General features: G+C 42.4%; 1 protein-coding gene across 5 annotated transcripts in view; it reads left to right on the plus strand.

The window, feature by feature from the left end:
• Positions 1 to 18652, plus strand: part of USP47 (ubiquitin specific peptidase 47) — a 107089-nt gene that overhangs the window by 30035 nt on the left and 58402 nt on the right. For all 5 annotated transcript variants that reach the window (XM_032791788.2, XM_032791785.2, XM_032791786.2 and 2 more), the window contains 4 exons: positions 1282 to 1378; positions 10961 to 11106; positions 12285 to 12364; positions 13283 to 13432. In XM_032791788.2, coding sequence (XP_032647679.1) covers positions 1282 to 1378; positions 10961 to 11106; positions 12285 to 12364; positions 13283 to 13432 — 473 coding nt within the window. The remainder of the gene's footprint in view (positions 1 to 1281; positions 1379 to 10960; positions 11107 to 12284; positions 12365 to 13282; positions 13433 to 18652) is intronic.

The raw sequence follows: 18652 nt of genomic DNA on the forward strand, positions 1-18652 counted from the left end.
TGCTGTAAAGGTAAATGGTGGTAATATGTTGTCCTTTTATAGGTTATATTTGAAACTTTTCTTGACTTGTGACTGAACAGATCTTCTTTTCTCATTAGTAGTTGGAATTTAGGCCTGTTACTGACCTCTGGTGTTGAATACCACAACACTGATAGGATGTAAACATTCATGTTATGGCAGTCCTGCTGGTCCATGTTGTTTTTTTTATGTGGGGGCAAGAAATTGTGCTAACTGAAGACAAAGGTCTTTTTATCCAAATACAGTTTTGGTAGATAAATAATCTACAGTAAGAGCACAAATACAATATAATGCTTATATTCCAATTTTGAACTCTTTTCACAAAAACTCCCGTTCATTGCAAAGGGTGGTTGCTTTTTGTATTATGAAAAGGGAACTGTACCTAAGTATTCCTTTTCACTTAAAGCTGCAGAATACAGAATTAAATGTCATAAAAGCAAATGTCCAAATTAATTTCAATGTCACTGTATGCAGCAATATATTGAATTTTTACTTTGTCCCATACATGCTACGTGGTTTGGAGAGAACTGGCCTTAATGCCGCTTCAGATAGGTTTTTAATTTAGGCAAATGTTTCACTCCCGATCTCTCTTGAAACTAATTAAACTTGTTACTGAATTTAGTAGTAGTTTGTTGCTATTTTTTTATGGGGGGAGCAGGAGGGGGTGAGTAACGTTTAAACATCTTAGAGAGAGACAGACAATAAAGGCTGTTGATTTTGTTATTAATCAGCACAAAGTGCTTTACAGATGATGGCTTAGGGAGTCATTACAACAGTTAAAATTGCTATTTTGCTTTTAATTACACCAAACTGTGGATTTTTTTCAGTCTCAAGTGTAAATTACCTTCTTGATGTAAATCATTTAAAAAAAATTAGGTTATAGCTTCACTTGTGCCCATGTTAGTACTACCTAGTAAACCTGGAACGTTTAGTTTAATATTAATGAATTATCTTTTACAATATCATTAAAATATACTCATGTGGTTCAAGGAAATTTTGAGAGGTTGAATGCCAAGTGACTTTTTTTAACTGTACATCTTTAATGCTGTCCCAGATTGAGCAATAATTAGGACAACAATTCTTGTCATGTCTTCACTTTTTTATAGTGAAAAATGTGTTGTTTTAATGACATACCTGCATGTGGTCATTTTAATGTTGCTTCTATAATCATTCTTTCTTGTGAGTTACATATTAGTTTTCTTCTGTCAGGTGTGGAAACTACCTTGTGTTTCCAACTCACTCTTATTTGTGTTTTTTTTTTAGGCTATGTGGGATTAGTAAATCAAGCTATGACTTGCTATTTGAACAGCCTATTGCAAACACTTTTCATGACTCCTGAATTTAGAAATGCATTATACAAGTAAGTATTTGTTTTATATAAACAAGATTGTATCATTAATATTGTCATCTTAGAAAACTTACCTAATAGGCTTCTATCCTGCGATAGATATGCAGGCATGGCATGTGAATTTCTTTCATGTTACCTCTCCTGTTTGGAAATACAAATGCATCTAAACTGCAGTGGCAATTTTGGGTGTACAGGGTGTGCAGTTGTTTCCAAGGTGGGTAAACATAAGGAAAACAAGGATGGGGCTTGCCTCAAGAACAAATTTCTTTTCTTCTTTTCCTTTTTCTATTCTAGATCAGGTTCAGTTACCTGTCTACCTAGAGTTTTAACCATGAGCTGAACCTACAGCAGTTCTCTGTTCACACTTGGTGTAATCTCTCCAGGCACGAAAAGCCAACAACGCATTTTTTTTAAGTTATGTCTACAATCGCCTTATTTCCAAATAAAACCCCTTGCTCTTTTAAGTAGTGATTTTCGTGCCCAGGAGGAAGCTTTCTTGGCATCTGGCCTATAACTGTGGAATGTGGCTCAATAAGAAATCAGAGTGACGAAGAACCTCTACATCTTCAAGTCAAAATAAAATAGAAAGTCTTCAGCTTCCTTCCAAAACTTGAGCAATATCACATTTAAGAACAAATACCCCAATCAAACCAAGAAGCCCTAAAGTCACTTTAAAATTCTGAGGAAATGAGAGCAACGCAGGGATCTTCTCATGTCACTTTAATTTGTAAAGTGTTTGGATACCATGATGATGGCTGCAGTATAAGATCCTATATAGATAATGCATAAACATTTTTGCCATTAAATAACACTTAAAATGTTTCTTTGTGGTGGGTAATTTTGACGTAAGCATCCATCTGTGGCACAGTAAAGTGTGTTTTATGATCATGCTTTCCCCCTTAAACTGAATGAATGGTTTCTTTGTATGGGATCCCCTGGCATATTATGTACTACAAGATGAGCCATGGGCTAGGATAGTTCTGTGCTGTGGTTAATGGACATCAATGGTACAATACAATTTCCCCAAATATAGATGGAAAAACCTATTAGATAACAATATCAGGTCTTGTCTAAAGGTCTAGTACACCTATATCCAAATCAGGCATGCCTAAGTCTAATGTCTAGTTTTTACTGTAGGGTAGATGAGTCCTAAGCATAAAAGTACATAGAATTGAGATTGTAAAGTTGTCATTCATCTGCTTCTTGCAAAATGGATTTTTAGCTGTCTTCTAAACTTGTATATCTATCATCATTTATATTGAAATCTATTTAAAACATTGAAATTACCAATATTTGATAACATCAAAATGTCTGATAGCGAATGTTAAGATCTTTTAAAAAGAATTTATGAATGTGCAATCATTACATTCATAATACAGGCTTTTTAAAAAAATGACCTGAGTACCATAAATGTTAAATTCACACTTCATTTGGCTTGACAGTTTCAAAAACTGAAACACTTGTATGTTGTTTAAAAAGAATAAATATGTAAAAGATGGACTACTGCATGGCCCTTGAGCATTTCAGATCAAAAGTAACTGTTTTGGAGTCATATTTAGTTTAGTATTAAAAAGCAATCATGATAGTGTCACAGAGGACAGATTATTGAGCAAATGTGCAAAAGTTTTTGTAAAGCAGAGATATGTACATTATAATTTGAGTATATGCTATATCTGATGTGCTTGGCAAGTTTAAAGTAGGGGTACATCTACACTAACCACCAGATTGGCGGGTAGCGATTGTTCTTCTTCGAGTGCTTGCTCATATCCATTCCAGTAGGTGTATGCGCCACGCGTGCACGTTCGTCGGAGAACTTTTACCCTAGCAACTCCAGTGGGTACTAATGCAACTCCAGTGGGTCGGGCTCAGGTCCCCCTAGAGAAGCCATGCCGAAATGGCGGGTGATATCTACCCTGCCGGGCCCGCCCGCTCCTACAGTTCCTCTTCTACTGCCGTTGTCGTTGTGGAACTGTGGAGCGATGGCAGTAGCTGACCTCCACGTCCCTAGCTCTCTTGTTTCATCGTTAGAGTTCTAGTGTTTAGTTGTTGTAGTTACTTTAATTAGTATATGTAGTTTAGTAGTTATAGTTCTTGGTCGTGTAATATAATAGTTAGTTTAGTTAGCGGGTGCGGGGCTACTAAGCCTCCTCCCGTGCCGGCGCCGGGCTGATGCCGTGGTTTGCCGGGATTCAAAGCGTGGCTCGACTTGTAAAAAGCCGATTGCACCAGTGATCCCCAAAGGCGCCTGCTTAAAGTGCTGGGGAATCAAACACGTCTCGGAGAAGTGCCGCATCTGCAAAGCCTTCCGGCGCGACTAAGAGAGCGAGACCCAGCGCCTCCGGACGCTCCTTGAGAGCGGCACTTCACCCCTGCGCCTCGCACGAGCGCGGCTCCGGCACCGGATCTTCGGCACCGCGAAAACGCAGCGGCACCACCCTTGCTCCGGCACCGGCTCCTGGGAAGGAGGCCCTCGTCATCCTCTACCCCGGCTAAGCAGCCTGGAAGGAGCACCTGATGCGAACGCCGGCCGCGCTGGCCATGCCAGGGGCTTCGTTGACTCTGGGCCCGGCGGTCCGTCGGTCGATCCCTCTTAGCTCCCGCAAGATTGGGGTAGAGCTCATAGGTCCGTCCACGCCCGAGACAGTTCTCGTCAGCAAGGGACCTATTGCCTTGATGGAGGCCTGGCTGTCCAACCCCCGCACCGAACGGTGCGGGTGTACTTTCCAAGGCCCGCAATGCAGAGCCGTCCCCCGAATGGCGAGCACCGTCCCCAGGATTTCCGGTCGCACGATCCCGGTCACGGATTACACCGGATCCCGATCCCCAGAGAGGTCTGGTGCAAGGCGCCTGCTCGCAGTCCCTGGCACCACGCTCTCCCCCCGGGCACCGTCGTACTCGCGGCGCCGATCGTCGCCACGTGGTCCCGATACTCCCGGCACCGCTCGGCTCAGCCAAACCGCTAGCGGCATTCCGCGACTCGAGGAGCCAATCACGGCACCGAAGGTCCAAGATCCGGTGACCTCAGCCGGCACCCCGCGTGGCGCTGGTGGCAGGTCCAGTCCAGATCCCGCACCAGGTACAGCTCACGGCACCTAGCTCCCCGGCACGAGGGCGGGGGCGTCACATCAAGGGGCGCTGGACTCGCACTACTCGTGTTTCCGCCGCCCCGTGGCCTCTTCGCAGGGTTCAGTCTCTTACATGGGCAGACAGTGTCTACTGGACGTTGACAGGCCGCCGCCTCTTTCCTGAGGGTCACCAGGAAACATGGTCCGCAACAGTGGGCTTCTGAACACCCTGGGCATATCAGCAAGCCAGGGGCCTCAGCAATTTCCACCAACGTCCGTCTGGCTCAGACGCCGTGGGCTCTGGAGGCTACTGTTTCGCCCCCCATCACTGCCAGAGGAAACAGTCGTCCACCGCCGAGACTGAACCCCCGCAGGGTGCCAGGACACGCCGTCCATCCTGACCGCCATCTGACCCACTTTCTGCCAGGTCTCCTCGTCATCCTCGCAGATGAAGCGCGTGGCGGGACGACAACCACCTGGTCCCCCCCCCGCCGCTTAGAAAATCTCAGGGCACACCAGGATCTCCTCATCAGGCGCGTTGCACAAAAACAACAAAAAAAAAAAAAAAAAAAAAAAATGAAAAAAGCATCAAAGCTGAGGAGGTCTCGAGGTTGCAGACCGGTCGTCATGAGACTCTCGGGCAGATGCGCCCACTCGTGTTCGCCGCTCCCTTCAAAGCCCATAGCAACTGCACGTCACTGACATCTGCAGTCGACCGGCTTCCGTTCCCCGCTGCCGGGGTGTGGAGCGCAAATATATGGGTCCTCGGAAGGGATACGAATCTGTGTATGTGCATCGCAGCCATGTTCCCTCGTCGTTCATCTGTGGAATGAGAGGGAACGGCATGGGCAAGAAGCTCGGCCCAAGTTAGGGAGGCGTGACGTAGGGGACTGCTCGCCGTAGGTCTACTGCGCAGTGGAGGAGCGTTTCACAGCTGCGGGTTCTAGACCAACAACCCTGCTCAGCTGCTACTCATTAACCACACTGGAGGTGCGGCGATGATGAAATTTAGGAGCTTTCTCCCAACAAGATGCTCGACAAGAGTTTCAGTGCCTACTGGACGAAGGCAGAAGGAGTCGCGGCGCACTTTCGCTGCAGGCGTCTTTGGACGCAGCAGACTCAGCTGCCAGGACTCTCGCCTCCAGAGTCCACTATGCGCCGCATCCTGGCTACAGGGTCTTCTGGTCTTCCTCCGGACTCCATACACATACAGGGCCTTTCGTTTGAGGGCCAGGGCCTGTTTCTGACAAGAGACAAGACCCATCGCCTACAAAGTCTTTCACGGACAATAGGTCATTAATGCGTGCCTAGGGCATGCACACGCCAGTACACAGCGTCGACCGTTCAGGCCGCAACGACAAGGCAGGCTTCCGGCAACCAAGGCAAAGGCAGACTTTGCCAGGAGATGCAACAGAATGGCAGGCGCAGACAATCTGCAACCAAGGGGCAAAATCAAGGTCCTCCAAGCCGTCTCGGGTCCGAACCGTCCTTTTGAAGGTGCGGGCCGGGGGCGTGTGTACCAGTTCTTTCGTGGATATCTCCTCTCCCTTTTCCAACCGTCTCTCGCGTTTCTTCCCGGCAATGGGCCTCGCATATCTACAAAGATCGTTGGGGTCCTCCGCACGCTGCGGCTTGGGTACCACACTGCAGTTTGCTTCGTTCCGCCTCCTGCCCCCCTTCCTCGTCCCTCTTCAGGGACCTCTCACGAGCAAATCTCCTCCAAGAGTTGCCAATGCTCCTCGACAAGGGGACCAGTAGAGGAGGTGCCGGGGACGAGACAGGCAGGGTTCTTACTCCCGTTACTTTTCTGATCCCAAAGCCCAAGGGAGGTCTCCGACCCATCCTAGACCTCCGCGAACTCAACAGATACCTCACTCAAGTTGAAGTTCCGCATGGTTTCCCTGGGGACCCATTATTCCTTCCCTGGATCCCCGAGACTGGTACGGCGCTCCCTCGACATGCAGGACGCCTATTTTTCATATATCCATCTTTCACCCCATCGAAGGTTCCTTCGCTTCATTGTCGGGCGCGCCAGCACTATCAATTCACGGTCTTCCGTGTTCGGACTCCATGGCCCGGAGAGTGTTCACCAAATGCATGGCTGTAGTCGTCGCCTTTCTTCGTCGCAGTCGGGTACACGTGTTCCCCTACCTCAAACGACTGGCTTCCGGGGGACCTTCCAGGATCGAGTCCGGGAGCACGTCAGAGTGTCAGCTGCCTTTTCTCCAATCTCGGGCTGTTGCTCAATGCGGAGAAGTCCACTATCCCCTACTTCAGAGGATAGAGTTTATTGGAACCGTTCTAAACTCTACTATAGCCAGGGCGGTCCTTCTTCGCACGGTTCCATATGCTGGTCAGCCATCAAGCCGCAGGCTACAGTCAGCACCTCTGACCTCCCTGCGCACTTGCCTGACGTGTTGGGCCACTGGCCGAGCCTGCACTTTCGTCACAGCGCACGCCCGACTCCGCCTCCGGCCCTGCAATCCTGGCTCATTCCCTCAGCCTCCGTCCGGCCAGGCACCCGTTGGACACGGTGGGTCACGATGGCCCCAAGTCGTCGTCCTCTCTCTCCAAGGTGGCCTAGATCAGTTGTCGTATGTGCGGGGCTTCCATTTCACTCAAGCCCAGCGCCTCGTGTTCCTGACGATGGATGCATCAGACTTGGGATGGGGGCTCACCTAGGGGACCCTCAGGACCAGGGTCACTGGTCTCTCCCTGAGGCTCGCCCTCATATCAACATCCGGGAGTTGAGAGCGTCCGCCTGGCTTGTCTCGCGTTCCATCGTCTCAGATCCCAGGGCCACTGTGTTTCAGTCTTTATCGACAACACAAACGGCGGTATACTACACTGAACAAGCAAGCGGAACGAAATCTCCTCTTCTTTGTCAGGAAGCAATGAAACTGTGGGACTTTTGCATAGCCCACTCGGTTCACCGATGATCGCTTCCTACTTGGCTGGGGTGGCTCGAAAATACCCTGGCGGATCGTTCTCAGCCGGTCCTTCAAAGCTCCCACAAATGGTCCCTTCGCCGAAGCGTCGCCCTTGCTCTCTCTTCGCAACGGTGGGGGCATCCCCATGTGGACCTCTTTGCACACGCAGGAACAGGAAGTGCTGATGGTTCTGCTCTTCCAGGGCCGCGAGCGGGGGCTCTAATAGCAGACGCCTTTCTAAATTCCCTGGGAAGCGCATCTCTTCTATGCGTTCCCCCCGTTCCCGTTATGTCCACAGAGGTCCTTTCTGAAGGCGCGCAGGGACAGGGCCCGCTTGATTCTGATCGCTCCGGCATGGGCCCGTCAGCATTGGTAACTCTCTATTGCTGGACCTGTCGTAGTCGAACCCGGTTCCCCTGCTTCTTCAGCTGGACCCTGATCACGCAGGACCACGGCCACCTCTGCACCCGGACCTCCATCGCTGCTCCTCTCAGCTGGCTTCTGAGTGGGACTAACCCGTAACGAGTTACATTGCTCTTCCCCAGTGAGGCAGGTAACTTCTGGGAAGTAGAAAAACCATCTACAAGAGCGACATACGTAGCCAAATGGAAACGTTTTACGTGCTGATGCGCGGGAGCGTTCCATCCACCGATGTTTCATCCCAGTGGTTTTAGATTACCTTTGGTCGCTCAGGAACAAGGCCTGGCACTGTCCTCTCTCCCGCGTTCACTTAGCGGCCATCTCCACCTTCCACCCAGGGTTAGTGGACGGAGCCGCTCGGTCTTCTCGCACCCATGGTGTCTAGATTCCTCAAGGGGCCCTGGAAGCGCCTTTACCCTCCCAGGTCCGCACCGCAGCCCCTCTCCGGGAATCTCAACTGGTGCTGTCCCCATCTCATGTCCCCCCGTTTGAGCCGCTGGCTACGTGTTCCTCCTCTACTTGTCCTGGAAGACGACACATTCCTTGGTGGCGATCACTTTCCGCTCGGCGCATATCAGAGCTGCCGCCCCTCGTCGTAGGTCCCCCGTATAACGGTGTTCCATCGGGACAAGGTGGCAACTGAGGCCGCACCCGCATTTCTTCCCGCAGGTCGTCTCGGCTTTTCATGTCAACCAGGACATATTCCTACCTGTCTTCTTCCAAAAACGCACTTGTCTCGCAGGGCAACAGTTACATCCTTAGACGTGCACAGAGCGCTCGCCTTTCCTATAGAGCGAACCAACCATTCCGTAAGTCCACCCAGCTCTTTTGTCGCCGTCGCTGAGCGAGTTAGAGGGTTACCAAGTCTCTCTCAGAGGATTTCTCAATGGGTGACTCCTGTTACGGACCTGTTTGCTGGCCTATCTCCCTCGGGCAGAGTAATGGCGCACTCTACCAGAGCCCAGGCTTCATCGACGGCGTTCCTCCGCCGAGTACCCATCCAGGAGATCTGCAGGGCAGCGACCTGGTCTCCGTGCACCACCTTCTACCCATTATGCCTAGTCCAGCAGTCCAGGGATGATGCTGCCTTCGGCTCATGCTGTGTTACGCACTGTGACCTCTCGCTCCGTCACCCCACGCCTAGGTAAGGCTTTGGGAATCACCTACTGGAATGGATATGAGCAAGCACCTCGAAGCAGAAAACACGGTTACTCACCTTTGTAACAGTTGTTTCTTCGAGATGTTGTTGCTCATATCCATTCCACACCCACCCTCCTTCCCCTGTCAGAGTAGCGGCAAGAAGGAACTGAGGAGCGGGTGGGCCGGCAGGGTAATATATCTCACCCACCATGGCGGCGCCACTTTAGGGTTGCAGACCTGCCGGCCCACTGGAGTTGCTAGGGTAAAAGTTCTCCGACGAACGTGCACGCGCGGCGCGTACACCTACTGGAATGGATATGAGTAACACATCTCGAAGAACAACAGTTACAAAGGTGAGTAACCGAGTTATCTTTCGGGAATTGATTTATTGTGTGTAGTGTAGACATGATAAATTGATCGCTCTCCCGTCGACTGCTGGCCTCCAGCTCGGCAAGAGGTGGAAGCAAAGTCAACGGGGGAGCGGCGGCCATCGATCCCACGCTGCGAGGACGTGAAGTAAGTGATTGTAAGTTGATCTAAGATACATCGACTTCAGCTACGCTATTCTTGTAGCTGAAATTGCGTATCTTAAATTCACACTCTTTCTCTCACACTCATATACATGCACACCAGTGTAGACCAGGCCTCTATGAATACCCAGGTGCATTGCTTACAAACTGTGTGGCAAAGATTTCCAACAAAGTTGACACATCCAAAGATCACAGAATCATAGAAATGTGTGGCTGGAAAGTCATCAAGGTCCATTCCACTCTCCAACCCCCTTTTCTCCCCCAAATCTCTTGAGCTCATCAATCCATCCCCCTGTGCTGAGGCAGGGCCAAGTATACCTAGACCATCCCTGATGGTGTTTGTCTAACCTGTTCCTAAAAGCCTCCGCAAACATTGATTTCCCAACCTCCCTTAGTAACCTGTTTAAGTACTTAACTATCCTTATAATTTGAAAATTTGTCTAGTATCTAACATAAATCTTTCTTGTTGCAAATTAGATCAATTACTTCCTATCCTACCTTCAGTTGACACTGAGAACAAACAATCTCCATCCTCTTTAATACAGCCCTTAACGTATCCTTTTCTGCGCTACTGCTGCCCAACCAGCTATTCCCCATTTTGTATTTGTGCATTTGCTTTTTCCTTCCTGAGTGTATTGCAGTTGTCTTTAAAGAGCTTCATCGTGTAGATTTTAGGTCAGTTCTCCAATTAATCAAGGTCATTTTGAATTCTAATCCTATCCTCCAGCATGCTTGCCACACCTCCCAATTTGGTGTTATCTGCTGATTTTATAAGCATACTCGTCACTCTAATGTCCAAGTGAATAGTTATAGATCCTTGCAGGACCCACTAGATATATCCTCCTAGTCTGACAGCAAACAATTGATAACTACTCTTTGAGTATGGTTTTTCAGCCAATTGTGCACCCACTTTATAATTTCCTTTAGACCACATTTTCCTGGTTTGTTTTCAAGAAGGTCATGTGGGACTGTCAAAAATTTTACTAAAATGAAGATAAATCATATCTACTACTTCCCCCTATCCATGAGGCCAGTAACCCTGTCAAAGGAGGAAATTAGGTTGTTTTTGCATGATTTGTTCTTGAAAAATCCACGTTGTTATTACTTTATCACTCAATTATCGTCTAGGAGCTTGCAAATTGAATATAATCATCAAGCTTTTTAAAAAAACAATAACCCAACCTTATGTTGAATATTATCTATAAAAATTGTGTGCTTAAGTGTTGCTTGTGTCCATAATAGCAGCAGTTAAATCAGAGATTCTGAAATGAGTGACATCTTTTATTTTGATACAGTTGCAAAGTGTGGTTAGTGTTGTTTGACTGCTGAGAGTGGTTTATGAAACCTGGAGAAAATTTTGATTTTCACTAAGCTAAGTCAAATGGAGCATCAGTTAACTCCTACAATTTAGTAAACGATTAAAGACAAGATGATTTCTCCTAACGTAAATGCTATTTTTTGAAATGAATAGCTTTAGAAGTATTACTCAAATATTTTATTTGTTAATAGATGGGAATTTGAAGAATCTGAAGAAGATGCAGTGATGAGCATCCCTTACCAGCTTCAAAGACTGTTTGTTTTATTGCAGACCAGCAAAAAGAGAGCAATTGAAACAACAGATGTTACACGGAGCTTTGGATGGGATAGTAGTGAGGGTAATATTTGATATTGGATTTTATTATGTGGAAAATTTAGAATAATTGTAATACCGGTGGTTGTTTTCTGGCTAGTGCTCATTCAAAGGACACTCATAAGGGCACTAAACTGATATTGGTGGTGTAAAAAACTGATATTGGTGGTGTAAAAATTTTAAAGAACCTAACACTAAGTTCCAAAAGAGTAGTTTAAATAGACACTTCTTTTCTAAAACTGCTTTTTGTTTTGTAGTGTGAGGCCAATGAATGAAAATTCATCTTAGATTTTTTGAATTTTGATGGTCAGAGTCCACAAAGTGAATTCAAAGTTATTTACAAGTATTTGAGATCACTGGAAAGATAATGTTACAGTTTTGCCTAGAAGCTTCACATTTTTCATTTTTATGTAGAGTTTAAAAATAATTTAGGGAAAAATCAATCTTAAACTTTTTTTTCACACAGCTAGAAATTAAGTATATATTTCTGTCACAAATCTTTAAGTTGGAATTAAAGTTGTAAATATAAGTTATTTAAAGGAAATCCCCTTTAAAAAGATGATGTAGCTCTCTCAGAAAACATAAATCAACCTAGAAATGCAAAGGTTACACTTAAACAGAAAATAAAACAGAAAATTCCAAACACATTAAATTTGGGGATGCACAGTTGGTCACTTGGACAATGTAATTCTGCCCTATGCTCTGCTGATCTTCTACACTTTGCATGTGTCCCACCATGATATGAGATGAGTTTATTTGCCTTAAACTTTCTGGGAAAAAGCACAGGTGGATTTGTTTTAGTTTTGGGGAAGTGTGGGTGAGGTGTCAGAATTAGGTTCATAATGGAAGATTATCTTAAACTGTAACTATGCGGACAAACACCTCCATATTGTTTGCATGTATATTCATACATGTATATTCATGAACATATGCTCAAAACGTGTCCTTATATATATACACACACACATTTATACAAGATGTATGCTAACTTTCCTCATTTTATGATTTTAGAATAACTTAAGCTCTACAGGGAAAGTTTACAGTAAATCATAACTTAGGCATAGAACTTTGACAGTACCCTCAAAACTAAGTGGTTTATTTTAAACTATATATCTATAACTGTGCTATAGAAAATATTAGAAGGGTGTGAATGATTTTTTTTTCTTGTTTTCACTGAATGAGATTAATTTTACTTTATACCAGCATGGCAGCAGCATGATGTACAGGAGCTTTGTAGAGTCATGTTTGATGCTTTGGAACAGAAGTGGAAGCAAACAGAGCAGGTAATATACCATAAAACTTCATCTCTCAGGGAAAGAATGTTGGAGGAATGTTGTTTAACTCTGTCTTCTAAATGTAGTCATGTGGTAATTGTTTTGCAAGACAATTGAAAATCTGCCACTGTCTTTTGTCTGAGGCAGTGGTTGACTTACTGCATGCTTGAGTGTGATTTATTTTTTGAGATTGATTTACAGGTTTTATTCTTTTAATTAAAGATTGTGTGTGTGTGTGTGTGTGGGTCTAAGTCCTGGTCAAAGTGAGCTGGATCCTCAGTTTTGATGCGCACTGCAGAAGGCCAGCATAACTGACCAATTGAGGGTTGGAAAATTCGTAGGTACGCTTTAGCAAGCATAGATGACTCTGTGCAGCTTCCCTTTCCCTGTCCTAGATAAAACAGGAATGGCCATGGCCAGAGCATTGCTGCGTACTATGGATATCTAGATGGTGTAATTACCCCTTTGGGACAATCATTAGTGGGGAGTTGCAGATGATTCCTTTTGTAGTACATTCCCCTGACCGGCCACCAGCATTTTTTTGAACACAGATGAGGACTGAAATTATATAATTGTGATTAAGAAATAATATTATTTTACAACACTGTTTACTTTAGAGCACTGCCTTATATGTAGAAGGCAGGACCCACCATGATGATAAGAGTTCTCTAAAATAAACATAAGGTAGAAAACAGGAACCATTAGGACATTTTATTGCCCAGTAGCATGTGCTCTGAAGTGTTCATTTGTGATTATAAAATGTATATTTTTCACATGTTTAATATATAACTATGATCTCTCCCTCTTCAATTAAGTGTAAGGAAAAAGAGATGCCAGTGTAAAACTAAATAAAAGGAATACTTTGTTTTAACCTTTTTTAGATGTTGTTTCAAACTATGCCAAAATAAATCTCTCCATTTGTTTTAGGCTGATCTCATAAATCAACTGTATCAAGGCAAGCTGAAGGACTATGTAAGATGTCTAGAATGTGGCTATGAGGGCTGGAGAATTGACACTTACCTGGATATTCCATTGGTCATCAGACCTTATGGCTCCAACCAGGCATTTGCTAGCGTGGTGTGTACTCTTATGCTGACAGCTAGTACATCCATACACACATAGAATACATAGTGCGACAGTGGTATAATTTCTTACATGGTAAGTATCATCCTAGATACTCCATCTTGGGGTGTTCGTCTTTGTGCAGCGAACCAGCTAGCAAGTTCTAGAAGATTTTTTTTTTAACCCTTCAATGAGTCCTACTGGTGCATGTATAAGGGGAGGGGAAATGCAACTATTCTGCCTTAAGGTTACAATAATTTATTATTTTCTTTCTGATAGAATTTTCAGTATTTGCCATAGGTATCTCTTGTGAAAACACTGATGTTCTTTTGACTGACTGGTGTTTTTTTTTACTAGCACTTCTATTAGCTTTTGTTAGCACTGTTGGAAGGTTTAGTGAAAGAACAGGACAGCTACCTACTGAAATTTGGTTACTAGTTTAATCTCTCTGTGTTGGTTTTTATAATTTGAGTTTAAAAATAACATGTCCCTTATTCATTTGGCAAGTATTCTGTAATTCTAATGTTAAAAATTCCATTATGCCTCTATTTTCTTTATTAACACTTTTGCACTGGCATTAGTGATATTGGCAAATGTATAAAATGTAGGGAATAACTTTTAATCAGTTGCTTTCCACAAGAAAAGTAATCTGAACACTGTTTCGTACCACTATTGTGGTTTTAAAAATACTTGATGGAATTATTAAAAATAATGGGAGATAAGTCAAAGATTTTTTCCCCCAGAAAATATTAAATATTTTAATGCAATGTAAATATTAGTTATAAATTGCTTCATATTTATTTTATTAAATTTATTTTTAAATGTTAATGTTCACCCTTGTATTTAGAGAGTTGGCACTGTTGTAAAACGTTAACATAATTCTTTCACTTTCTTAACAAAAGAACTGTTATCTCCAGGTTAGCTACCAGTGTACCTTCAGTTACATTAGGGCACTTGATATTTTAAAGCTTTGGATGCTAATCTTCAGGGTAATAACAAGAATAAGAGACATTCATCATATAACTTTAAAAAAAGGATGAGAGTAAAGAAAATTTTCTGAGTGCCTCTCAACATTTTGTTCCAAATTTTGTGGAACTTCTTACACCTAACTGGCAGTGCATTTGAAATTGCAGTTTCAAGATGTTGCAGACATTGGTGTGTTAAATGGCTCTCTCTTTCATTGTTTTTTAAACTGTATTTCAGGAAATTTTCAATAATATAACACACAAGAAAGTTTGTCTTTTTTGCATTTTTACTGATTCAGTGAATAGAGACTTCATATCTATACTATATATATCTACACACACACACACTTACTTTTTAATAATTCCATTAATCACTGACTCTTCTTTTGAGTGGCATTCTTATGTCTCAAATTATTTAGTTGGGGATTGAGCAGGGGGTTGAACTATATGACCTCCTGAGGTCCCCTCCAACCCTGATATTTTCTGATTCTATGATATTCTGGAATTTTCTTTGATAGGGAAGAAGTCTGCTACAGAATATTATGGAAAATTAAAATATTTCTGTCTTTATATATAAAAACAAATATACAGGAAGCTTCAACACTGAAGTGCTTAATGATAAATATTCAGGTTAGTTTAAATTACAGTTGATATTTCACAGCATTTGCTGAATATCTATCAATTTAGGTGATGAAACAAACTAGTTTTAAGCTTTTGTGTTGAGGTAGTTACATGGTTGCAGTTTGTGTTTACGCTCCATTTATTTGAGCTATTTTATAATTATGTGTACTTTGACTATGCAGTTGATTCTCCTCCCTGTATTTGTCTTGTCTGTAGCAGATGTTTTAGCTTTGTAGTCTTCAGCAGTGGGGAGATATGGAGGATACTGGCTTTTGGAGAAGGGAAAAATCGCCTGTTTCTAAATGGAATTCTCTGAAGGTAGTATCCTCCATTGATCCACAGATGATGATGGTTCAGTAGGTTTAGGTAAAAAGGCAATGAGAGAGATATAAAAAGGTTCACACATGCGCTAATAGGGCTTGTGGAAGGGAATGTAAAACTTTTTAGACCTTGCTAGTCAGCTCCTGAGGGAACTTGCAGCAGGCGACACTACCCAAGATAGGGGATCTAAGGAGGATACTACCTTCAAAGAACTCTAGTTAGAGGTAAGTGATTTTCCATTACTTTTGAAAGAGAGAGATAATGGATGTACAAGATATAAGTAAGGTTATTATATAGTATGTCAAGTAAAGTTTATTATGCCACTGTTTGCTATTGTATACTACATAAAAAATTTAAACATGACATTTTGTGTGTTTAAATTTTTGTGAAACAGAATATTGGAGAACTTCCAAGAGTTACAAATAATTACACTTCCTTTTTGCCTTCTTTTCTAATCAAAGTAGAACTTAAAACTATTCTAAATTTTCTGTCTTCAATTTGATATTGTCCTTAAGGTTTGCAGTTTGAAGAAACCTTATTTACTTTTCTGATTTATTTTTTCTTTCTTTGGTTCATTTCATGTAGTATAGCTTTACATTATTAATGCATGTCCAGGGGGCTAGGGCTTTGTTAGCATACGCTCCAAGGCCATCTAAATCAATTTAATAACTTTTGCTTTGTTAAAGGGGTTAATTTTAGAAAATTTATAAGGAATTGACATAGATTTGAGACCTCAGTAACTAGTTGTGTTGCGATATAGGCCTGATGGTTAAATAACTTGTGATTTTAGATCATGAAAAAAATTATAGACAGTGGAAAACAAAGTCTCCTGTATTAGAATATTCAACTTTAGAAGTATATTTTCTGTTGATGCAAATGGCTATATGGACAATAGCACTAGTAAGTGAAATTATCTGGCTATCAATAGAACAGTATAGAGCTGTGTTTCGCAACCTGGGGCCTGCAGGATGGGTTTAAGGGGGGTCGCAAGCAGGGTTGGCGTTAAAGGCTAGGAAGCAGGGCAGTTGCCTGGGGCCCCATGCCACAGGGGTCCCCTGCAAAGCTAATTTACATGTTTCAGCCTCGAAACCTCCCGCTTAAGATAGGGGGTCAGAATTTTTTGTAGTGGGTGTGTGCGTGTCACAATTGTTTTAAGTCCAAAGGGAGTTGCCAGTACAAAAAGGTTGAGAAACACTGGTATAGAGGAGCCAAAAGAAGATTTGGTATTGAGGCTGAACTATTCTCTCCACCCTAGAGGTGGCACACTAGGAGTAGGGCTTTAGATAAAGATTCTCCATACTGCTTTCCCAGCAGACCTAGTCCTGAGAGATATTGAGCATTCTTAGATTTTAGTGGGAGTTGTAGGTGTTGAGCACTTTTGGATCGTGACTCCTCTTTAGAGACTGCAAACAACGATACAGTGATGTCAGCATCTGTCTAAAGATGTATTCAGACCATCATCTCATTTTATATAAGCATAAACAGCTATTCAGTTTTAATAACATTGCCATTACTGACCTGGTTTGGATTTTAAGCAATGATAAATAAAAGGATAAGTATTCCATTACCCATCCTCAGAGCTTTACAGTTTGCTTTCAATTATATCTTTAGGTTAGCAAACTCTTGTTCTTTTTAGTTGCTAGTGTAATTTGGGACATTAATTAGCCAAATGGAATTTGTATTGATTTTTAGATTAATGAAATCATACCTATATACACTGACTGGCTTTCCCCTCAGATTTATATTTGTAGCTCATTTAACTGTTTATAAAAATTCTACTTCTCATATTCATAGAGCTAAACAAATATTTACAGTAATCTCAAATCAGTGGCTATCAGGTGCAGTAGATATACCATAATGACATTTTATGAAAAATGGAAGCTCATTCAAAGTGCCTTTCTATCTCAGGCAATGATGAGATTGGACGATTTATTACAATATGTTAATGTGTAAAGTACTATGATATTCAGCACCATAAAAGAACAAACAATGATAGCTTGGGATAAAATAGACTACTTGAAAACTTTAAAATATTTTGGTTTTCTTGATAATTGACTTATGATGTGTATGGTGTCAATTTTTTTTAAATGTTTAAAATGTAATAGCTACCAGGTTAGATAATATTTCCTCACAGATAAATTGTCTAGCTCTAAAAGTACAGTTACTGAAAGTAGGGGTAATATGATGCCATTCGTGCGGTGAAGCGCACAGAAACAAAGTTATACCAATAGTTAATTTTGTTGAGTGTGAATTATAACTGAATAAGAGAGGAGACTGGTCATTACAATAATAATTGGAGTAGAGAAGTTTTATGCTAATGATCAGAGGTAATTTTGATATAAAAACTATGTAGTGGAAAATAAGAGGAGAGATGGAAAACTTAGTATATTATACATACAGTACATCAATAGTGCTTACATATATGATACAAGTTGGAAACATGATATATATAATAGTGAAATTATTCAATAATTTCAGTAAACCATAGGTCAGAGTGAATCTCACTATCTATTCCTGTGGTAAGCAATGAAATCATTAACAAGAATACATTACCGTTCATGATATTTCATTCAACTTTTGGAGGTCCATAGGAGCATTACCTGTTTTCTCCATAACACAAATATATTCTAGTATGGTTCCTTGTTGACTTGCACATCATATCGACTCTACATAAACTTTACGTAACCACTTATGTCCTTCATTCACGCATCATTCGTTTGTGGAGGAATGAATTGCAACATTTTTCTTTTATATTGTGAATATATTTTTATAGAGACTGTTGCTTGTCTCCTACATAACAGAAATTATTGGAATAAAATAATTATTACCATGGAGAAAATTGGTAAGGTTCCTGGCTGGCATTTATTCCAGAAGCAGTACCTCCATAGGCCATGCTTTTGTTGTCTTCTAAGTTTGGTATTCGACATGCTGGCTGTTGACTTGTTTTGCTTTCGTTTAATTTGTTTTGAATTGTTAAATGGTTAGCCAGTCCAAAAACCCCACTGTCAAAACACAGCAATCCCTTTTTAAATGAAGACTTACAATTTATTTACCACCTGCTTATTAAGTAAATATATAGACAGTTTACTTTGGGCTCACTAAAAAGTTTTGACATGTTTAAGGAGCCTTCCTGCTTCAGAGTTGTGATTATCTTTTAGGGTTGTTAAGAAGTGATTTATTTTTTTCCTTTTTCTATTTGGGTACAAAAACAGTGAAGGATGGTGATAACTAATTTTATCTGTGCAATCTCTTTGTGAAATTTGGCACATTTCTAATTTGTGAGACCTGGTCTGGAGAACAGTCCTTTTGTAAAGAGTCTCTCATCTCT

This window comes from Chelonoidis abingdonii, chromosome 4 (genome assembly GCF_003597395.2).
Source record: "Chelonoidis abingdonii isolate Lonesome George chromosome 4, CheloAbing_2.0, whole genome shotgun sequence".
In the NCBI taxonomy this organism is placed as follows: domain Eukaryota; kingdom Metazoa; phylum Chordata; order Testudines; family Testudinidae; genus Chelonoidis; species Chelonoidis abingdonii.